Source organism: Anolis carolinensis, chromosome 1, assembly GCF_035594765.1.
Source record: "Anolis carolinensis isolate JA03-04 chromosome 1, rAnoCar3.1.pri, whole genome shotgun sequence".
NCBI classification, from domain to species: domain Eukaryota; kingdom Metazoa; phylum Chordata; class Lepidosauria; order Squamata; family Dactyloidae; genus Anolis; species Anolis carolinensis.
Genome location: NC_085841.1, coordinates 169,438,912 through 169,460,640, shown reverse-complemented (window position 1 = coordinate 169,460,640; position 21,729 = coordinate 169,438,912). Strand labels below are relative to the sequence as shown.

At 40.1% G+C, this 21,729-nt stretch overlaps 1 protein-coding gene across 4 annotated transcripts in view; it reads right to left on the bottom strand.

The window, feature by feature from the left end:
- The window catches only part of ppp3r1 (protein phosphatase 3 regulatory subunit B, alpha), a 61,214-nt gene extending 39,916 nt beyond the window's left edge, over positions 1-21,298 (bottom strand). For 2 of the 4 annotated variants that reach the window (XM_008114920.3, XM_062958561.1), the window contains exon 1: positions 21,251-21,298. In XM_008114920.3, coding sequence (XP_008113127.1) covers positions 21,251-21,277 — 27 coding nt within the window. In that variant the 5' untranslated portion in view covers positions 21,278-21,298. Of the gene's footprint in view, positions 1-15,618; positions 15,928-17,376; positions 17,467-21,250 lie in introns of those variants that run through there. The other 2 variants (XM_062958553.1, XM_008114924.3) reach the window with 2 other exon arrangements.
- Between the last annotated feature and the right edge of the window lie 431 nt (positions 21,299-21,729).

The following is a 21,729-nucleotide window of genomic DNA, read 5'->3' as shown; positions in this document are numbered from 1 at the left end:
TATCTTTTAAGAATCCAGTTCCAACTTTACAAAATTAATACATAAAATCACTGATTAATTTCATACTCTAATTAGATGTGAAGCAACTGCACAATCCTGCAGAAAATCTTTTAAAACCACCAGTTTGCCCCTCCATAATCCTGAGTTGTTTCAATGAAAATGTTAAAAATGTGAGTGTTTAATTCTGTGCTATATGTTCACGTGACTTTCTTTAATTGTGAACATGATTGCATGGGATAGTTAAATTTCTTAAACCTAAAAGTGCAGAACAAATCCTTCACGTAGCAATCGCTTGAGTCACCCTCTGCCATTATCGTACATACGCTGCCCCATCTTTTCTGCATCTCCTTTCCATATCAACTACTAAGGATGCATCTTCTTCTACACCATTCCATGGAGATTTTGTATACTGCTTAGATTTCAATATATACTCACATATTATATTATACTCCCGTGATTATAAAACTAAAGACCAGTTCACAAACTTTATGTATAGGATCGTTCACGCGAAAGACACATCTACTGCAAAATAGCATGCTATATCCTTTTTAAAGGAAAAAGTGTGAGCATGGATTGTAAAAATGAAGATTCAGACATCTGGTTTAGAGTTATGATTTTAGATAGTTACAAAGGTACATTAGGTAAACTGCTAGAAAGCCAGTTGATTTGCTTGATTTAGCATCCAGCCGTTAGCTTGTAGTAGGCCAACTAATGACAAGGTAAAGGTAAAGGTTTTCCCCTGACGTTAAGTCCAGTCATGTCTGACTCTGGGGGTTGGTGCTCATTTCCATTTCTAAGCCGAAGAGCCGGCACTGTCCATAGACACCACCAAGGTCATGTGGCCGGCATGACTGCATGGCGCGCAGTTACCTTCTCGTCAGAGCGGTACCTATTGACCTACTCACATTTGCACGTTTTCGAACTGCTAGGTTGGCAGGAGCTGGGGCTAACAGCGGTCGCTCATTCCACTCCCAGGATTTGAACCTGGGACCTTTTGGTCCACAAGTTCAGCAGCTCAGTGCTTTAACACACTTTGCCTATATAATTTAAAACTCAAAAACATTGAAATTCACCTAAAGATGACAACTATTTACTCTTTGCAGCATCAGGAGCAGGATGCACCTCAGTATCACCTGCTGAGGAACAAAAAGAGGAGAGTACTCCTATGCTCCTGCCCTGCTTGAAGGCTTCCTACAACCATCAAATTTGCCACTGTAAGAAGAAAATTCTAGGTCAGGATGTACCTTTGCTCTATCAAACACAGCTCTTCACACTTTCTTATTAAATATAACTATACAAGATATAAAATATCAGCAGATAAAATAGTAATAAAAATTACAATAATTATCCAAAAGAAGGCAATTAAAAGTCTTCAGGAATCTCCTATAATCCAATAAGAACTCCAACTCGCTTCTTTAAACAAAACCAATAATATTCATAAGACAAACATGTACAGATTACACAGTTTGATAAGATCTGTGAAGGGTACCACTAGGAATAATATTGCACTCCCGCAGCTCTGAAATTTTATATTGCATGCAAAAAAGGGACAACTGTAACTTAATAACAAATCAGAAAGCCAAGATTGTAGTAATCCCCAGATCTTAATCCAAGATTTTCAACATTTATCAAAACATAATAGTTCAAATGTAATGAGTGGTTTCCGAATACTCCCTCCTTCCCAATACAGATTTGCAATTATTTTCTTTAATATTAAAGATAAAATACTCTTGTTTCAATTCAATTTCCATCTGGCTTTGCCACTATACTTAAAGCCCCCAAACAATTTATACTGATCAAAAGAACAGTACCAGTTCCAAACTCTCAAGTGAACTTTGAATTGACACCCTTGCAAGCCTTTGTGTCAATTTGTGTATCAAAATCTGGAAATCCTACCATACTCGTCCTGCACAGATTTTCACCAGCATCCTCCCAAAATTCCATACAAGTACAAATATTTTAAGATATTCATACTCTTGTTGCCAAATCTAAGTATCAATTTTCTTCAGGTAAATCATGTATCAGGTTTTTCCCATAATATAGTCTCTTTTCCATTTACATGCAATTACTATTGTTCACTTTCTATGGAAGCTTGAAATCAAGCAGAGAGGTCAAGACTTCTTATTCATATTTTATTTTACCAGCAAATCGGCAAATTAATTGCATAGGTATATTTAAGTCAAAAAAGCACCCACAGGTGGGCTTCTACATACAGAAACTGGTAATGTTATGTTGGTTAAAATTATTCTTCTTTTTAAATATTTTATTTTTATCTCATTTTTTGCACTACAACTAAGATATGTGTAGTATGCATAAGAATTTGTTTTGGGTTTTTTTTTCAAACTATAATCCGGCCCACCAACAGTCTGAGGGACAGTGAATCAGCCCTCTGCTTAAAAAAGTTTGAGGACTCCTGGCCTAGATCTTGGGAAGTCATAGTCCCATTCTGTCCTGCTTTGATCAGATCTCACCTGGAACACAGTGTCTGGTTCAGGGCACCACAATTCAAGAAGGGTATTGTTGAGCTGGAATGTGTATAGAGAAGAGCAACCAAAATGATCGAAGGCTTGGAAACCAAGTCCGATGAGAAACAGCTTGAGGGAGCTAGGTATAGTTAGCTTCGAGATTTAAAAAAGGATGAGTGGGGACATGACAACCATGTTTAAATATCTGAAAGAAAGCCACATTGAGAAAGAGGAAGGTTGTTTTCTGCTGTTATAGAGACTAGAAGATTCAAATTGAGATTCCACCTAGGAAGAAGAGCTATTTGACAGTGAAATCAGTGGAATATGCTACCTCAGAGAGTGGTAGTCTCCTCTGGAGTTTTTTAAGCAAAGGTCATGCATTGGTACTGCTTTGATTGTGTCTTCCTGCATCACAGGGGTTGGACTGAATGGCCCTTGTGGTCTCTTCCAACTCTATGATTCTATGACAGCATTTCTCAACCTGGGGACTGGGACCTCTGGGGAGGGGTCACGAGGGAAGTGTTGGGGGGGGGGGGTTGCCAAAGACCATCACAAAACAAATATTTCTGACTGTCTTAGGAACCCCTTTAGCACAGAAGGCTGAAGATTTCTCCGCCTGACCTTCCTTTTTGGAAACAAACCACCAGTATTCAAAGCTTGCCATGTTGGGTATGTTTGGAAAGTTCACTAGTTCCATCACCAGTTTGGTATAGAGTGCTCTCTGAGTGTTGGTGAACTACAACTCCCAGGATTCAAAAACAGCCCCCCCCCCAACCCCACTAGTATTCAATGTTGGCCATGTAGATAGTTTGGTACAGATCCATTGTGGGCTGGGTTCAGAGTGCTTTTCGATTGTAGGTTAACTATAAATCCCAACAACTACAACTCTCAAATGACAAAATCAATCCCCCCCAACCCCAACTGTATTCAAATTTTAGTGTATCTGGTATTTGTGCAAAATTTAGTCCAAATCCATCGTTGTTTGGGTTCACAATGCTCTCCGGATTTAGGTGAACTACGTCTCCCGTAAATCACTCAATTCCTCCCAAATCCCTCCTGTATTTTGTTGGTCATGGGGGTTGTGTAGGAAGTTTGGCCCAATTCTATTGTTGCTGGGGCTCAGAATGCTCATTGACTGTAGGAGAACTATAGATCCCAGCAACTATAACTCCCAAATGTCAAAATCTATTTTCCCCAAACTTCACCAGTGTTCACATTTGGGCACATTGAGTTTTCATGCCATGTATGGTCGAGAGCCATCATTGTTTGAGTCCACAGTGCTCTCTGAATGTAGGTGAACTACAACTCCAAAACTCAAAGTGAATGCCCACCAAAATCTTCCAGTATTTTCTGTTGGCCATGAGAGTTCTGTGTGCCAAGTTTGGATCAATTCCATCCTTGGTGGAGTTCAGAATGCTCTTTGATTTTAGGTTTAACTATAAATCCCAGCAACGACAATTCCCAAATGACAGAATCAATCCCCCGCAACCTTATAATTATTCAAATGTGGGCGTTATAGGGCATTTGTGCCGAATTTGATCCAGTGAATGAAAATGCATCCAGATATTTACATTATGATAACAGTAGCAAAATTACAGTTATGGAGTAGCAACGAAAATAAATTTATGGTTGGGGGGTCACCACAACATGTATTAAGAGGTCGCAGCATCAGGAAGCTTGAGAACCATTGTTCTATGAGGTATTTGAAGCATTTCAACAAGAACATAGCACAAAACTATACCTACATTCTTACATTTTTATAAAAGCATGTGCATTTTTACCCAACCAAAATTACAGAATTGAGTAAAAAATATTTTGTCCAGTTTAGACTCTTTGGGGGGGGGGGGAGCTGGATACATCCTTCCTGAAGCATAATCTATATGCCAAGCTAGAGTACACAAGCAAGAATTCTCAGCTTCAGTATAATGTCACAACACTCCCACCTACCACAAGAATGCCTGAATCCTAAAGGAATGATTAAATTCTATGGTGTATATAAAAATCTGGGTTCTTTACACAGCTACAGGAACTTAATACTTTAAACCCTTAACTGATGTGGCTGCATCCTATGCAATTCTGTGATATGTAATTTGGATAAGGCATTTCATGAATTGGTAAAACTACCCTTTGAGCATTCCCTGCCTAAGAAACCCCTATTAAAGTCATAAAACATGCCATAAGTCAACTTGAAGGTGCATGTGCAAACTGAAGTTGACGAGCAGAGAATCTGAATACTAAGTAACCTACCATGTTGTACTGTTCATGTTCCTCAAACATGGAATTATGACAACTGAAATGGTAACAAAGTGCTATAATTGAGGAGAGTGAGAGAGACCTTGCTTTATGGTACTTTAATATTGAGAAAGCATTTGCTGCTCCTTAGTTACGGTATATACTAAGCTTATGTTATTTCATTGCTTCTAGTAGTACTGATAACTGGATTGTGCTTTTTTTTTAAAAAAAAAAAGCTTTATTCAATACACACATACAAAAAGATTTTATGCTACATAAAACAAATGAAATGATTGAATTTATAAACTTCAAACTGCTTTAACATATATAATATGTATGATTCTAAATGAATTAAAAAACAGGCTAAATAGGGTTTGACTCCCAAACCCTAACTGATAATGCTATTTGCGCCTTTAACCTGCTTTCTCTTATACAACTACATTTTCTTTGCTATTTAACTAGATAGTATTACTTCTACATAACAATCTGCTTTAATTTAATGCCAAGTATGTCAAAAATTCTGCTTGAATTTATCTACTGTACTGTCCTTAATTTTGTCTGTCAATTTCAGCTCAATCATACATCTTCAACAGCCAATCTTTTATGGAATCTTCTTTTGTTTCCACTTTTGTACCACTGTTAATGATACATTGCAAAACTTTTCTATGGGACTTTTCATGTTAATCATCTAACAGTTTCAACATATGAAGTTCTGGCTTCAACCATAGCTTTATATTCATTGTTTTGCCCAATTATATAATGTATCCCAGCCCCAACTCTCTTTGTTCCACCATATATGGAAAAAGGTACACACTTTTCATTTGTCCTGACCTTTCCAATAAACCTTAGAGAAAATTATAATCAACTTTTGTCATATTTCAGGTCAGTATCCTGGTTTTATATTTATTGTCAATCCAGCCACAGCTCCATATTTTTCTAGTTTGTACTAGATCATCAAACAACTCTTCCAAAGAGATAACTAAAACATCTGTACAGGCCATCAACTTAAACACCAATCCTTTTATTTTTTGCCTTTATTTTATTATCATCTTTTATAGCTCTATACAAAACTTCTAAAGTCAATATAACATAAAAGTAATGGTGACATGGAGCAACTTTCTTTTGTACTTCTCAGAATGTCACAAGACTTTGTGGTAGTTCTATCAATACCTGGGCCCTATGTGAAACATAAATCGAGTTTATCTATGTTGTAAAAAAATCACCAAAGATCAATTTCCCAAGGACCTCCAACATGCTCAAAATGTCAGTTACTTTTTCAGCATCCAAAGGGATATGAGTCGCTTGCTATTCGGGTTCTCCAAAATATCTAGAACACATTTTTCTCTTATATTAGCCACAAATTTACTCTGATCTTCATGTATCACATCTTCTCACACCATCTAGATTCTTTCTACTAAAACTTAGACTCTTTTAGTAGAAAATCATAGTTCTTCAGGAGTAATAAATCTTCCAATACTTCATAATATATAGCTGCTATGGCATCTAAATTTGAACTTTTCCTGTCTTAAACTTCTTAAAGGCCTCAACTATTTCTGACATTTCTATCTTTTCTTAATTTGTATGTTAGCTGGATTTTTAGCAGAACTGTTACTTGCTTCAAAGTAGATTTGCTCAGCATATTCCCCACACTCTTTATATTTCTACAGTCATTGTAGCTACAGTAGAGTCTCACTTATCCAACATAAACGGGCCGGCAGAACGTTGGATAAGTGAATATGTTGGATAATAAGGAGAGATTAAGAAAAAGCCTATTAAACATCAAAATAGGTTATGATTTTACAAATTAAGCACCAAAACATCATGTTTGACAACAAATTTGACAGAAAAAGTAGTTCATTACACATTAATGCTATGTAGTAATTACTGTATTTACGAATTTAGCACCAAAATATCACGATATATTGAAAACATTGACTACAAAAATGCGTTGGATATTCCAGAATGTTGGATAAGTGAGCGTTGGATAAGTGAGACTCTACTGTATTAGTTGCTTTTGGTAGATTTTTTATAGATTATCTTTTAACAAATTTAAATTCAGTGGTGTCACAACTAGCTCCTCACTTTTCTTTCTTGATTCATTGTACTTTGTAATTTTTGTCGTCTCTTCTTTAATACAGCATTTTGTTATATAAAAATGTCTCTTGTAACTGTCTTACTGGGATTCTAGACCATTTTGATGCCTGTATCTTTGTTCAAATTATTTCAAGTCTTTTAAATGTTCCTTCATTTTCACAATATTTTTTCATTATACAGAAGTGAATCATTCAATCTCCAATTGAAATATTTTTTTTTCTTAATGAGCATCCATAAAGAATTGGAGGATGATATGTTTTCAGCTCCAACTTCATACAGACGATATTGCATAAAGGATATATGCAAAGGAGAGGATAATTAAATAAAACCAATCAGAGAACAACACAAGGAAAGGGAGACTCTGTGATAGCTTGAAATAATTAAAACTATCATTTAAAAAGTTTTTAAGACATGTTCACCTTTGAAGTTCCGAAATTAAATTTCAGAAGTACACAACACTGCTCAATAAAATATATTACGGTAGAGCCTCGGTTATCCAACATAAACAGACTGGCAGAAAGTTGGATAAGCAAAAATATTGGATAATAAGGAGGGATTAAGGAAAGGCCTATTAAAAGTCAATTTACGTTATGATTTTACAAATTAAGCACCAAAACATCATGTTTTCCAACAAGTCTGCCACTTGTTTGGGAGCATGGCTGCACTTGTGTTTGTTGGGCGTGTTGGTCCGCTGCACGTTGCTGCATAGTGACGCATCTGTGGATCCAGGCGGGAGGCAGACTGTGTTGGATAATACAGAATGTTTGATAAGCGAAGGTTGGATAAGCGAGACTCTACTAGAATCATAGAATAGTAGAGTTGGAAGAGACCTCATGGGCCATCCAGTCCAACCCCCCACTAAGAAGCAGGAAATCGCATTCAAAGCACTGTATTAACATAGGAGACACTGCAAAAGGCCTGAAAAACTTCCTCTGGCAGAAAAGTTAGGGGAAAAAACAGAAATGTGCACATTATGTACACTCAACGTGGTGTGCTCAAGCATAATGGGGAAACAACTATGAGCACTAGCCAAAAGGAACTACAGTTCTGCATATTTCTGCTCTTTTTTTCTACATGGAAATACTCATCCATTCCAAACAATCTCCAACAGGATGTCAGGTACGGTTTAAGAAAATCTCAATAGCACCAGGAGAAAGGTGGGGTATATATTAAATATATAGGCAGAACATCAAAATGTAAGCTAATACTTCAAAAACCCCTATGAGCAGAAAGGTTTGTATGCAGTCAGAAAAAATCCTCTTTGTCTTATGCTGCATTGAAAAATATGTGATGCTGCCCAAGGTATTCTAAGCAACTTGGAAGACTAGTGTTGTCAGGAATGATTCACAAACTCCATTTTACCTGAAAGGTGTGACTTTTGGAAACGTGCCACATCTTCAATCTCAAACCTGGATGCTAACCCAATGAGGCTATCTACTTACCAAAGAACAAGGTGTGAGCACTGTAGAATACGAACCTAAGGATTGTTACATTGAAAGCATTTTAAAGTTGCACCCCACTGTATTTGACCAACTTCGCTTTCTCTCCCCAAGCAGCATTTTGCTCTGCTTTAGAATAAGCACAGTTCCCTTCTACAGCATCATAATGGCTTCTATAGGAGGATTGTGCAAAATTCTACAAACAGAACTTTGCAACATAATATTAGCTACATTTCTACAAACAGCTCTTTGATATCTTTTTAAAAGCAGTGAAATGATAAATGGAAAAAAATGAATCAAGAGTCATGGGATTTTGGGAACCATAAAGAAAAAAACATAGAATCGTGTACTAACTCTTTCCAGTTCTAATACTTTAAGCAGACATGGGTGCCTACTTTGGAAAACATTTTTGATGTAAGAACTTCTGAAACACTAAGAGAATACTCATTTTGTTTACAAAACTAATTAACCGGAACCACAATTCTGACCCACTTCATACCAATTAACTCCTACTACTAATCAGAAAGTTTGCCAAGCAAAAGATCCAGCATCATTTTCAACTCTAAACATACTTTCCAAAATGGCAGGTTTTCCAGATAACACAGTAGAAGACTAAATTTCAATATACAACACAGCCCCTTATTCATGAACTCAGTATCTATAATTCCACTTACCCGTGCTCTACAAAATATAGTCTCAGAGAAGTGTTTATGGGCATCCTCTAGTTCTTTTAATGCTATTCTCTGGTGTGCTTCTAGCCTAAATAGAGGCTTCTCTTGATTTCAGGTATCCCCTGGGGTTTTTGGAACGTATTTCCAGTGGACAACGAGGTACCACAGCTTCAGCATGGGCAAAACATGGCCATGGAAATATATGTACCCCTCTCTCATGCTGTTGAAATCAACAATGCCTCCCAATTTTCATCCTAATGGAAAACGATTAACTGCTTCTCCCAAAAATCTTTAGGATTGCATTTCATCTTTTAAATATGTCACATTGCAAACTTGCACTGTTCAGTAGTAACATATATTAGTGTTTTGAAACCAGAAGTAACTTGTGACAATTTCCCACTGTATTCTAGAGCCATTTTGATGAATACGTGCAGCCCTTGGTGGAAGACAGAAAGATAAAATTTCACATTTTGTAGTAAATGAAAACGAACTATAACAGATACTGCTAGCATATTTCAAAAAAGGGTTCTCATATATTCAGGGATAACTTTGTAAAAGTTGAATTCATATCTGTTCAAGTCTTCAGTGGAAGAATAGCATTGGTGTTTTGCAAACTATCTACTAAATATAGTCTGTATTTACTATAAAGTGCAGGACCAGAAATCTGTTAGAAGCCCCCCTCTAAGATTCCCCATTTTGATCCCAACAGACAACTGTCATGATTCAGAAACTGATATTCACTAACATTTTAATCAATACTATTCAATAACTGAGTATTAGTCTCATATCATGTTGTTTTTTATTGAGGGCATTGAATTGTTGCCAGCTGCAAATAAATAAATAAATATCAAGATATAGATCCAATAATAACCTTACAACACAAATGTTTCTCATTACAAATGAGTCTGCATGAAGTTTGAAAAATGCATTCACACAATATAGTTAATTAGGATATTCAAACAATATCCTAATTAACTATACTGTTAAACACAGCTAAAGACCTTAGAGATTTGTGTTAAATCTAATAACCTAATGCTAACCAAATTCACTCAGAATCAAATCTGATTGCACTATGAATTGATTACATGCTTGCTTACACAATTCAGAACCCTAAATATCCTAAATATTCTATCTTATCTTGGAAGTTAAATATGGTCAGCCCTGGCTAATACTTGGATGGGAGGCCACTAACAAATACAAATTCTGCATGCTGTAATTGAGAGGAAGGAACTGGTGAAAACACCAGAGTTTTCCTTGCATAGGCCATAGCACTAAGAAAAATCCTATAAAATTATGGGGTCACCCTGTGTCAACTGTCAACACACACTATTTGCTTTTCAATTTTTAGTAATAAAACGCAATAGATTCTGCTGAACTTGATTATTATTGTTAGTGTATGCTTTCCATTTTAAGTCATATTTCATAACAAATTTCAAAAGTATAGTTGAGTCTTTAAACTGCCAGTTCCCCAGATTTTAAATTACCAGTGGAACATTTACATTCAGTTTTTCTACACAATAGTATTTCATATATTGAATTTCCATTTTAAAAACATTAGGAATATATTGCATGGGATGTACAAAAGTGTTTTCTAGTTTCAACAAATGAAGTTCTTTTGGTTTGGGGACTTTTTTTTAACAAGAATAGATAATGTGAGCCAACAAACGTTTGTGGAAAAGGGCGTTGATTTTTGGCAGTAGCAACAAGCAGGAAACACCCCTAGTGTTGACATAAAATACTACAGCATTAATATTACTAAATTTTATACATAACAAATGGCAATTTTTAATTGTCATGATATTTAGCCCAGCAGCTCCTTCATACTTTTTATCTTCTTTCTTTGAAATATCATAATCTGTCTTGGTTTCAAAAACTATGCAATTTACACTTAACATCATGTAATTTACAGCATTATCAGACATGTCACCTGCAGAAATCTTTGTGTGCTATTGCATGTTGGTTGAAACATGAGAAGTACTATTGCATGCAACAAATAACCTCTTTAAAACTAGTGCAATATATAATCAAGCATATACAATATATATACTTGACTATATGTTTAAAATGCTGCTTTTTATGGGGAAGGTAGAAAAGAAAATTGAACCACAAACAAAATGCACTCTTAAGATATCATCTTTAGAAGAAGTGAGTGTTCAGGGGTGCTTGGGGAGAAGAGTAAAGACAATTGTTTAGTGAAGTAAAAATGGTACTGCCAACTAGCAAGCAAGAATGAGGATGTGCATTTAGGATTTATTGATGACAGCACAATGAGTGGAGATGTTTTATGCTGTACAAACATCAAGGTGCTGAGATAATTCTAATATATTATGGACAGAAAGAGAAAACTAAATGAATTAAGAGCGAAGAGGAACAACATGATACAAGATATATTACAAAGCCAATTGAATACCCTATGACAAATAATTTTCTCTATAAAAGGATAAGATTAGAGTGGTTTTATTTATAGCAATCTGTGAAAGATGTAACAAAAAAGGAAAACAATAATAAGTATGCAAATTGGGAGAAGACATGAAGAGAAATAGCAGCTACAGGGCTATTATGAAAACTCAAATGGTTGTAAGTAGAATAGTTGAGGCAACTACTGAGAAAGAAAGGAGATTCTAAGCTCATTTACCTAGAAGCAGGTCTCACTGGACACAATGTGTGACTCATTTCCAAATAAATGGTCAAAGTCAATGGAATCAGATTGACAATTTTATACATATTTACTTAAAAGCCATCCGCACTGAATTTAATGGGATTTAACTACACACAAGAGCCCCAGTGGCGAAGTGCGTTAAAGCACTGGACTGAAGACCGAAAGGTCCTAGGTTCAAACTCCAGGAGCGGCGTGAGCGGCCGCTGTTAGCTCCAGTTCCTGCTAACCTAGCAGTTTGAAAACATGCCAATGTGAGTAGATCAATAGGTACCACTCCAGCGGGAAGGTAACGGCGCTCCATGCAGTCATGCCGGCCACATGACCTTGGAGGTGTCTACGGACAATGCCAGCTCTTCGACTTAGAAATGGAGATGAGCACCAACCCCCAGAGTCAGACATGACTGGACTTAACGTCAGGGGAAACCTTTACTTTAACTACACACAGTTGTGCAGATGACTGCAGATTCACCTATTCAATGAAAAACTAAAAAAATAGTCTTGTGGAAACTTGATTAAGAAATTTACTTCAGCATACATTCTTGAATACCAAAGCTTTTATGCCTTCCACAAAAGCTCAAACAGTAATATGACCAACAGAGTTTAGGTTACTACAGGTCTGTTCCTCTTAATGCAACAAAGCAATGTAGCTAATCCTTTGTGATGGATGGACTTGAATCCATGAAGCTTTATGCCATAATAAATGTGTAATTTCATAACATGCTAACAGACTTGCTTGTGTTCCAACAAACTCTCATTTCACTACCTTTCCCAGAATTACCCAGCAATTAATATACTACAAATCGGGGTAGTAAACATGGTGATTTGGACAGACGACAGCATCTGCACTATTGAATTAATGCAAGTCACACCACTTTATCTGCCACAGCTTAATACTCTTTAATCCTAGGAGTTGTCGTTCGGCAGGGCACCAGCACCCTTTGGGGGAGAAGGTACCCAAACATATATACATGTATATTTGAAGCTTTAAAGCCCTGGATGCTTCAGGTCCAGGCTATCTGGCCGACCGCATCCCCTTGTACGAACCAGCTCAAACTCTGAGATCTTCAGGAGAGACCCTCCTCTCAGTCCCACCTCCATCTCCAGCTCATTTGATGGGAATGAGAGGACCTTCCTTCTTGGTGGCTGCCCCTTGACTCTGAAACTCCCTGCCCAGGGAAGCCAGAATGGTCCCTTCCCTACTGACCTTCTGGCAGCAGGCTAAAACCTTTTTATTCAGGCAGGCTTTTAAAGAAGGTTTTTAAGATCGTCAGGGGCTGCCATGATTTTATATGCTTTCAATGATGTTTAACACTGTCTTAATACTTGTATATTTTAAGTTGTATTGCAATGCTTTTAGCTGTGAGCCACTTTAAGTTTCCATATGAAGAGAAAAGCAGTATACAAATAAACCTAATGGTAATAATAAAGGATGTATATAAGAAGACATATGTCAACAGCCTCTTGAACTAAAGTGGAATGTATCATACAACATATGCACGGCTGTTATGGAAAACAGATTGATTTTTGTAGAACTGTATGAAATAAAATTTACACACACATGTTGTGTGTGTGATTCCCAATTCAATCGAGACCCAGGGAACAACCTTGGGGAAGTCACTCCAGCCCTTTCTACATAGCTGTATAAAATCCACATTGAACTGAATAATAGGGCAGTGTGGACTCAGATAACCCAGTCCAAAGAAGATATTCTGGGTTATATGGCTGCATGGAAGGGCCCTAAAAAGAAATCTCTAGCACAGAATATTGGCTTTGTTCTACTTCTGTCTGTGGCCCATTCCTACATTAAGCCATACTTCATGCACATTCGGAGCATTGAGGGCAGTAGAACTAAGGCCCTTCCACACAGCTGTATAAAATCTACACTGAACTGGATTATAGGGCAGTGTGGACTCAGATAACCCAGTTCAAAGCAGATATTGTGGATTATCTGCCTTGATATTATGGGTTATATGGCTGTGTGGAACAGCCCTTCCTCTCAGCCTCAGAGGAAAGCCCTTCTTCTGTACAAATAGTGCAAAAACAAAACAAAAACACCCAGTGCTGTGGCAGGTCTGAAACAATTAGACATAACAACGAAACACAGCTGTCACAACACACATACAAGCAACAAATCCTTCTAAGGCCCCCTTCCACACAGCTGTATAAAATCCCGGATTGAACTGGATTATATGGCAGTGTGGACTCAGATAGCCCAGTTCAAAGCAGATATTGTGGATTATCTGCCATGATGACTGCGTGGAAGGGCCTTAACTGAAATTGAAAAAAATACTGAAGAGGTCTATACAGTAAATCATATTGGAGGGGATGCCCATAGGCCCTTCCACACAGCTGAATAAAATCCCACATGATCTGCTTTGAACTGGATTATATGGCAGTGTGGACTCAGGGCCCTTCCACACAGCCATATAACTCGGAATATCAAGGCAGAAAATCCCACAATATCTGCTTTGATCTGGGTTATACAAGTCCACTTCATATATTCCACTTCAAAGCCGATCATGTGGGATTTTATTCACCTGTGTGGAAGGGGGTCTAAGGGCCCTCCTGGCAGGCCCTATATCCCAAGTTTTCTGTTTCTTCCAGATTATCTGGCAGTGCAAATCTATAATCCAGTTTAAGGTAGAAAACCTGGGATCAGATCCTGGGATATAGTGCAGTGCAGATTCAGGGCTCTTCCAAAGTCATATAGCCCAGAATATAAAGGTAGAAAATCCCACAATATCTGCTTTCAACTAGGTTACCTGAATCCACACAGCCATATATTCCAGATCAAAGCAGAAAATGCAGGGTTTTATTCAGCAGTGTGGAAAGGGGCCCCATCCCCAGTTCAAAGCAGATACTGTGGATTATCTGCCTTGATATTCTGGATTATATGGCTGTGTGGAAGGGCCCTCATTTGCATGGAAAAAATACTGAATAGGTCTGTACTAGCCATGGGCAAACTTCAGCCCTTCAGGTGTTTTGGACTTCAACTCCCACAATTCCTAACAGCCGGTAAAATGATTGGGAGCCCTTCCACACAGCCCTATATCCCAGAATATCAAGGCAGAACATCCCACAATATCTGCTTTGAACTGGGTTATCTGAGTCCACACTGCCATCTTTTCCACTTCAAAGCAGATCATGTGGGATTTTCTGCCGTGATATAAGGTTGTGTGGAAGGGCCCTGGGACTTCTGGGAGTTGAAGTCCAAAATACATGGAGGGCTGAAGTTTGCCCCTGCCTGGTCTATACAACAAATCATTTGGGGGGGGGGGGGGGGGGTTCTCCTACCAGTGGTTCCCAACCTTTGGGCCTCCAAGTGTTTTGGACTTCAGTTCCAACAGTTCCTAACAGCTGGTAAGCAGGCTGGGATTTTTGGGAATTGAAGACCAAAAAATCAAAAATTGGGAACCACTGTCACAGATAGAGCGCCCACACAGTTGGTCCCGAACAGCACCATGATCTCGTTATGCAGAATACACACTTGGGCGGAGGAGGAGAGAAAGATCTCATAGTAAGAGCCTATGTACGTGAAAAGGAAAGGGGGGGAGGCAAGGGGGTGCTGTGAATCCGCAGGAAAGGCTGCGTGGGATGGAGCAAATTTGCAGGATTCTTTTTTTTCCCCACACGGAGAGGAGGAGGAGTGCGGCAGCCCTGAAGAGCGAGAGAGCAAGCGAGCGCGGAGGTGGGCGAAGAAGAAGCCAGGAAGGGCTGCCCGCCAGGGGTGGGGCACTGCGGGGAAGAGGTCACCGCTGGGTGAAGGCGACTCCCGGAAAAGCGGGGAAGCCGCTCAGGAAGGAAGGAGAGGGAGGAGGGGAGAGTATGAGGTGAAGAATTAAAAAAGGGAGGGGGAGGATGTGGAAAGGAGGACGTCACGAAGCCTGTGGGGAACTCTGGGAAAGGGGACTGCGGAGGGCGAGGGGAGTAAGGCCTAAGGCCTAGCCCAAGGCGGGCAGGCGGGCTCTGTCCCTTCCTCATTCTTTTCCCTTCAACCCCCTTCCCTTCCGAGGGCCTGGAGGCCTTCCTGTAGTCAGAAGGAGGCGCACTCTCCTTACCATGGTGGCGGGTGGGTGTCGAGAGCCTCCCCGCAGCTGAATCCGCCGCCTCCGCCGCTCCCTGCCCTGACTGGCGCTGCGTCTCCCTTCTGCGGCTTCCTTCAGGGAGGGGGGGGAAAGGCGGCTCGTGCGCGGCTGTTACGGGCGCGCGGCTATTATGGGCTCGCGGCGGTTTGCCGACGGTTTGACTGCAGTGGCTCGCGCTGACCCGCAACCTCACCAGAGGGGAGGGGGAAGGAAGGAGGAGGAGGAGAAAACGCAGCGGAGTCTACGCCGAGCGAGGGATCGGCAGCAAAAGGGAGGAGCTCCCTACATCCGGGCAACACACTCTCTCTCCCCCTTCTCCTCCTTCCGCCCACCCTTCAGCTCCGGGTCCATATTTGCATACGTGCGTCTGACGTCACCGCGATTGGCCCGTTGAAGGAGCAGGAGAAATAAGAGCAGTTATAAAATGGAGGCGGCTGCACGTTTTGTGTGTGGAACCAATTTTGTTGCTTTTTTTGGGGAGACATAGGTTGCAATAATTGAAATCTATGTTATTTGATTTTGCCACGGTTGCCTACCAAATATGCAGCACACTTGCTAATGGTAGGCCAAGTTTTCCCCCTAACGTTAAGTCCAGTCGTGTCCTACTCGGGATTGGTGCTCATCTCCATTTCTAAGCCGAAGAGCCAGCGTTGTCCGTAGACACCTCCAAGATCATGTGACTGGCATGACTGCATGGAGCGCCGTTATCTTCCCGCCGGAGCGGTACCTATTGGTCTACTCACATTTGCAAGTTTTCGAACTGCCAAGTTGGAAGAAGCTGGTGCTAACAGTGGGTGCTCACTCCGCTCCCGGATTCAAACCTGCAACCTTTCGGTCCTCAAGTTCAGCAGCTCAGTGCTTAGCACGCTGCGCCATCGGGGGCTCCCTACCACTTAAATTACTTAAAGTTAATAACTTATTATAATATATCACTTATACCCCACCTCCATCTCCCCAAAGGGACTCGGGGCAGCTTACATATGGCACTAAGTGCCTAAGACAAAGCAAACTAAAGGTTTTCTCCTGACATTAATTCTAGTCGAGTCCAACTCTGGTGGTTGGTGCTCACCTCTATTTCTAAGCCGAAGAGCCAGCGTTGCCCATAGACACCTCCAAGGTCATGTGGCCGGCGTGACTGCATGGAATACCGTTACCTTCCTGCTGGAGCGGTACCTATTGATCTACGCACATTTGCATGTTTTCGAACTGCTAGGTTGGCAAAAGCTGGGGCTAACAAAGGGAGCTCACCACGCCACCCAGATTCGAACCGCCAACCTTTCAGTCAGCAAGCTCAGCAGCTCAGTGATTTAGCCTGCTGCGCCACTGGGGGCTCCTTATTACTTAATTACTTAACAAATATGTATTCAATTCAACCATTCCATATGTGGACAATTCTACATAGGGACTACCAAACTCAGCATTGCCCAAGCACAAATCAAGGAACATGAAAGGCAGTTACTTAGGCGATCCCTCGTTGTCCGAGTATGATGGCCCTCCAAGTGTAGTGTCTTGGCGGTGGGTACCTAGGTGACTATGGAGTCCTATTCTTGACCTGCATGTTCTTCCACACCACCAAACAGCATTGCCCAAACATGAATCAAGAAACATAAAAGTCACTGCAGACTAATCCAACCAGAGAAGTCAGTTATAGAAGAGCACTTGATGAACCAACCTGGACACAGAATACTATTTGAGAACACAGAAATGCTGGACCATTCTTTAACAGCTCACCTTTTGTTAACTTGGATTGATATGTCAAAAACCTCAATTGCTTAGAGGTAAGTTGGTCACAATTGCCATGTAAACCTTGTCTTGTTGGTCTTAGTCCCCTGAGTCCCTTCGGCGAGATGGTGACAGGATACAAGAATAAAGTTATTATTATTATGTCAGACTACACAGAGAAGCAATTGAAATCCACAAGCATGTGAACAATTTCAACAGAAAGGAGGAAACCATTAAAATGAACAAAATCTGGCTACCAGTATTAAAAAGACTAAAATCAGGATAGTTAATAAAGAACAACATTCAGAAGACACGGGAATTTCAGACATGAAACAATCAGGGCCAGCTAACACCTACCAAAGGATCCCCCCAGGCAGGAAGCTGTCAGGCTTTGAAGCTAGTACGCCATTCAATGCTAATCAAGGTGGTCAGTTACAACAGCCACACTTGCCTCAAACAGACAAGAATTCTTTCTCCCATCCTGGATATTCCACAGATATATAAACCCTGCTCGCCTAGTTTCCAACAGACCTTACAATCTCTGAGGATGCCTGCCATAGATGTGGGTGAAATGTCAGGAGAGAATGCTCCTGGAACATGGCCATACAGCCTAGAAAACTCAGCAGCCCAGTGATTCCGGCCATTAAAGCCTTCGACAACACATATGTATATTCAATTTAACAATTGCATATGTGGACAAGTCTATATAGGGACCACCAAATGCAACATTGCCCAGATACGAATCAAGGAACATGTAAGGCACTGCAGACTAACCCAACCATAGCAGAGCACCTGATGAACCAACCTGGACACAATACTATTTGAGAACACAGAAATGCTGGACCACTCTAACAACCATCATGTCAGACTACACAAAGAAGCCATTGAAATCCACAAGCATGTGGACACTTTCAACAGAAAGGAAGAAACCATGAATGAACAAAGTCTGATTACCAGTATTATAAAAACACCAGAATCAAGACAGTAAATAAAGAACACCACTCAGAAACGGGAATTTCAGACAGCAAACAAGTGCTAATTAACACCTCCCAAACAAAAGATGCCTCCAGGCAACATCAGCCAGCATACCTCTATAAATAATAATTTGATTTCTTACCGACCTCTCCCTGCGGCTCAAGGGATTGGCTTCCCTCACTGATTGACTTTGCAGCTGCAAGGCTACTCAATGCTAATCAAGCTTGCTAACTGCAACATTCCCACTTGCTTCAAAAAGACGAGAGTTCTTCCTTCCACCCTGGACATTCCACTTATATACACTGTACTTGCCTCACCTCAAACAGACCTCTGGATAAATTTACGCTGGCAAGAGTTCTTCCCTCACCCTGGACTTCCCATCTATATATATAAAATGATAAAGTTGTTTGCGCAGTGACTATAACAACAAAACTAAACATCCCAGAAATACGAAATTTGGCAACACAATGCAAAAGGCTTGCCTCCAGGTTACAACAACACAACCACACCACAAAACCACAATCCAGACCCACAAAACTCACAACAACGCATCATGCGATAACAACACAACTAAACGCCCCAGAAATACAAAAATTGGCAACACAATGCAAAAGCCTTGCCTTCCAGTTGTAACAACACAACCACACCACAAAACCACACAGGATCCACAAAACTCACAACGCATCGTGACTATAACAACACAACTAAACGCCCCAGAAATACGAAACTTGGCAACACAACGCAAAAGCCTTCCCTCCAGGTTGTAACAACACAACCACACCACAAAACCACAATCCAGACCCATAACACTCACAACAACGCATCGTGACTATAACAACACAACTAAACGCCCCAGAAATACAAAACTTGGCACACAACTAAACGCCCCAGAAATATAAAACTTAATAACACAACGCAAAAGCCTTGCCTCCCAGTTGTAACAACACAGCCACACCACAAAACCACAATCTGGACCCACAAAACTCACAACAATGCATCGTGACTATAACAACACAACTAAACGCCCCAGAAATACGAAACTTGGCACACAATGCAAAAACCTTGCCTCCCGGTTGTAACAACACAACCACACCACAAAACCACAATCCGGACCCACAAAACTCACAACAATGCATCGTGACTATAACAACACAACTAAACGCCCCAGAAATACGAAACTTGGCACACAACTAAACGCCCCAGAAATACAAAACTTGACAACACAACACAAAAGCCTTTTCTCCTGGTTGTAACAACACAACCACACCACAAAACCACAATCTGTACCCACAAAACTCACAACAATGCATCATGACTATAACACAACTAAACGCCCCAGAAATACAAAATTTGACAACACAACGCAAAAGCCTTGCCTCCCAGTTGTAAGAACACAACCACAACACAAAACCACAATCCGGATGTACAAAACTCACAACAACGCATCATGACTATAACAACACAACTAAACGCCCCAAAAATACGAAACTTGGCAACACAACACAAAAGCATTCCCTTCCGATTGTAACAACACAACCACACCACAAAATCACAATCTGGACGCACAAAACCCACAACAATGCATAGTGACTATAACAACACAACTAAACGCCCCAGAAATACAAAACTTGGCATACAACTAAACGCCCCAGAAATACAAAACTTGAAAACACAACACAAAAGCCTTGCCTCTCAGTTGTAACAACACAACCACACCACAAAACCACAATCCGGACCCACAATACTTACAACAACGCATTGTAACTATAACAAATACAAAATTTGACAACACAACTCATCCACCTCCCCAATCCCTACATTCACACTTGGCCTCCAAAAAAACAATTACAATAATAACAATAACAACAACAATAAGAATCAACACCATCACAGGCAAGAAACAGCCAGGCACTGAGGCTGAGAGGCCAGTCAGTGCTACACTGGGCCTCCAAAAAACAATACAGTAGCATCTAACTTATCCAACTTTCATGACCACTACAACAACAATAATAATAAACACCTACACAGGCAAAAAAAAAAGACTATTGTACCACAATAAAAATATAAACCGCACTCAGCAGAATCAGACATTACAATTAACAACAAACCAAAGACAACAGGGATCTCAAGCAATTATCAATCAACACGAAAATTGAAGAAGGTAACAGACTTCAAATACTACTACTAATGTGAGCATAAAGAAGGGTGGAGGTCACAGCATCAATACAACCTAATGTAGACTGACCAACACCACCAGACTAAGCCACAGCAACGCGTGGCCGGGCACAGCTAGTAGATATATATAAACATTCCTTGCTTAGTTTTTCCATACCTCACAACCTCTGAGGATGCCTGCCATAGATGTGGGCGAAACGTCAGGAGAGAATACTTCTAGAACATGGCCATACAGCCCAAAAAACATACAACAACCCCGTCTGTGGATGCCTGCCATAGATGCAGGTGAAACGTCAGGAGAAAATGCTACTAGAACATGGCATACTGCCCAAAAACTTCACAACAACCCAATAAATCAGTGTTGTGCTAATATTTTGTGGCTGCTTAGGAAGCACGACAGTTTCATCAGGTTGCTTCTTCACTGGAAGAAAAAAAAATCCATCCCCAGATGTGAAAGAAGACTTTTCTGTGATTTTTAAGGTGGACATTTTCCACACAGATAGACAATTGCACCCATAGACAATTGCACTGCAAGCAAGAATGCCTTTGGGCCAAATGTAGAATATACAGTCCTAATTATCCTTCAGAGGAAGCAAGCCTTAGTAAACTGTGATGCTAAGAGGAATTGATAATCAAGTTAATGTATTCCCAAGCTGTGTTCTATTTTGTAGAATCTCATGCTTCTCAAAAGTAAAATGGTCAAGACATAATGCATAAAGTTGCATATACTCACAGACTTTGAGGAAGCAGAATGTCCCATTATTGTACTGAATCAGATTGAAGTGAAACTGATAATAGTACGCCCAAGGAACAAAGGCAGCTGAAGGCACCATACTTATACCTTGTGAAAGAAAGTTAATTGGTTGATGGATATCAGGCCCAGCTGTCTTTAGGTATGTGTTCTAAAAGAAGTAGTGTTTCAGGTGTAGTCATTTACTTTTTCATGTATGTAAGTATATGCGTTTCCCTTTGATTTTGCTTGCCTTCAAGTCATCTTTGATTTATGGCAATAAATGAACCTATCAACCAGGCTTTCTTGTGAGGCTTTATGCCAAGGCAGCTTCCTATGGCCTTCCTCTTTGGGTTTCCATGGTCAAATAAGGGTCTGAACCCTAGTCTCCAGAACTCAGTACAAACCACTACACCGGCTCACTAGAGGAGGAGGAGGACTCTGTTGTTCATTTGTTATTCATTTGAATTTTCCTCTCCCTC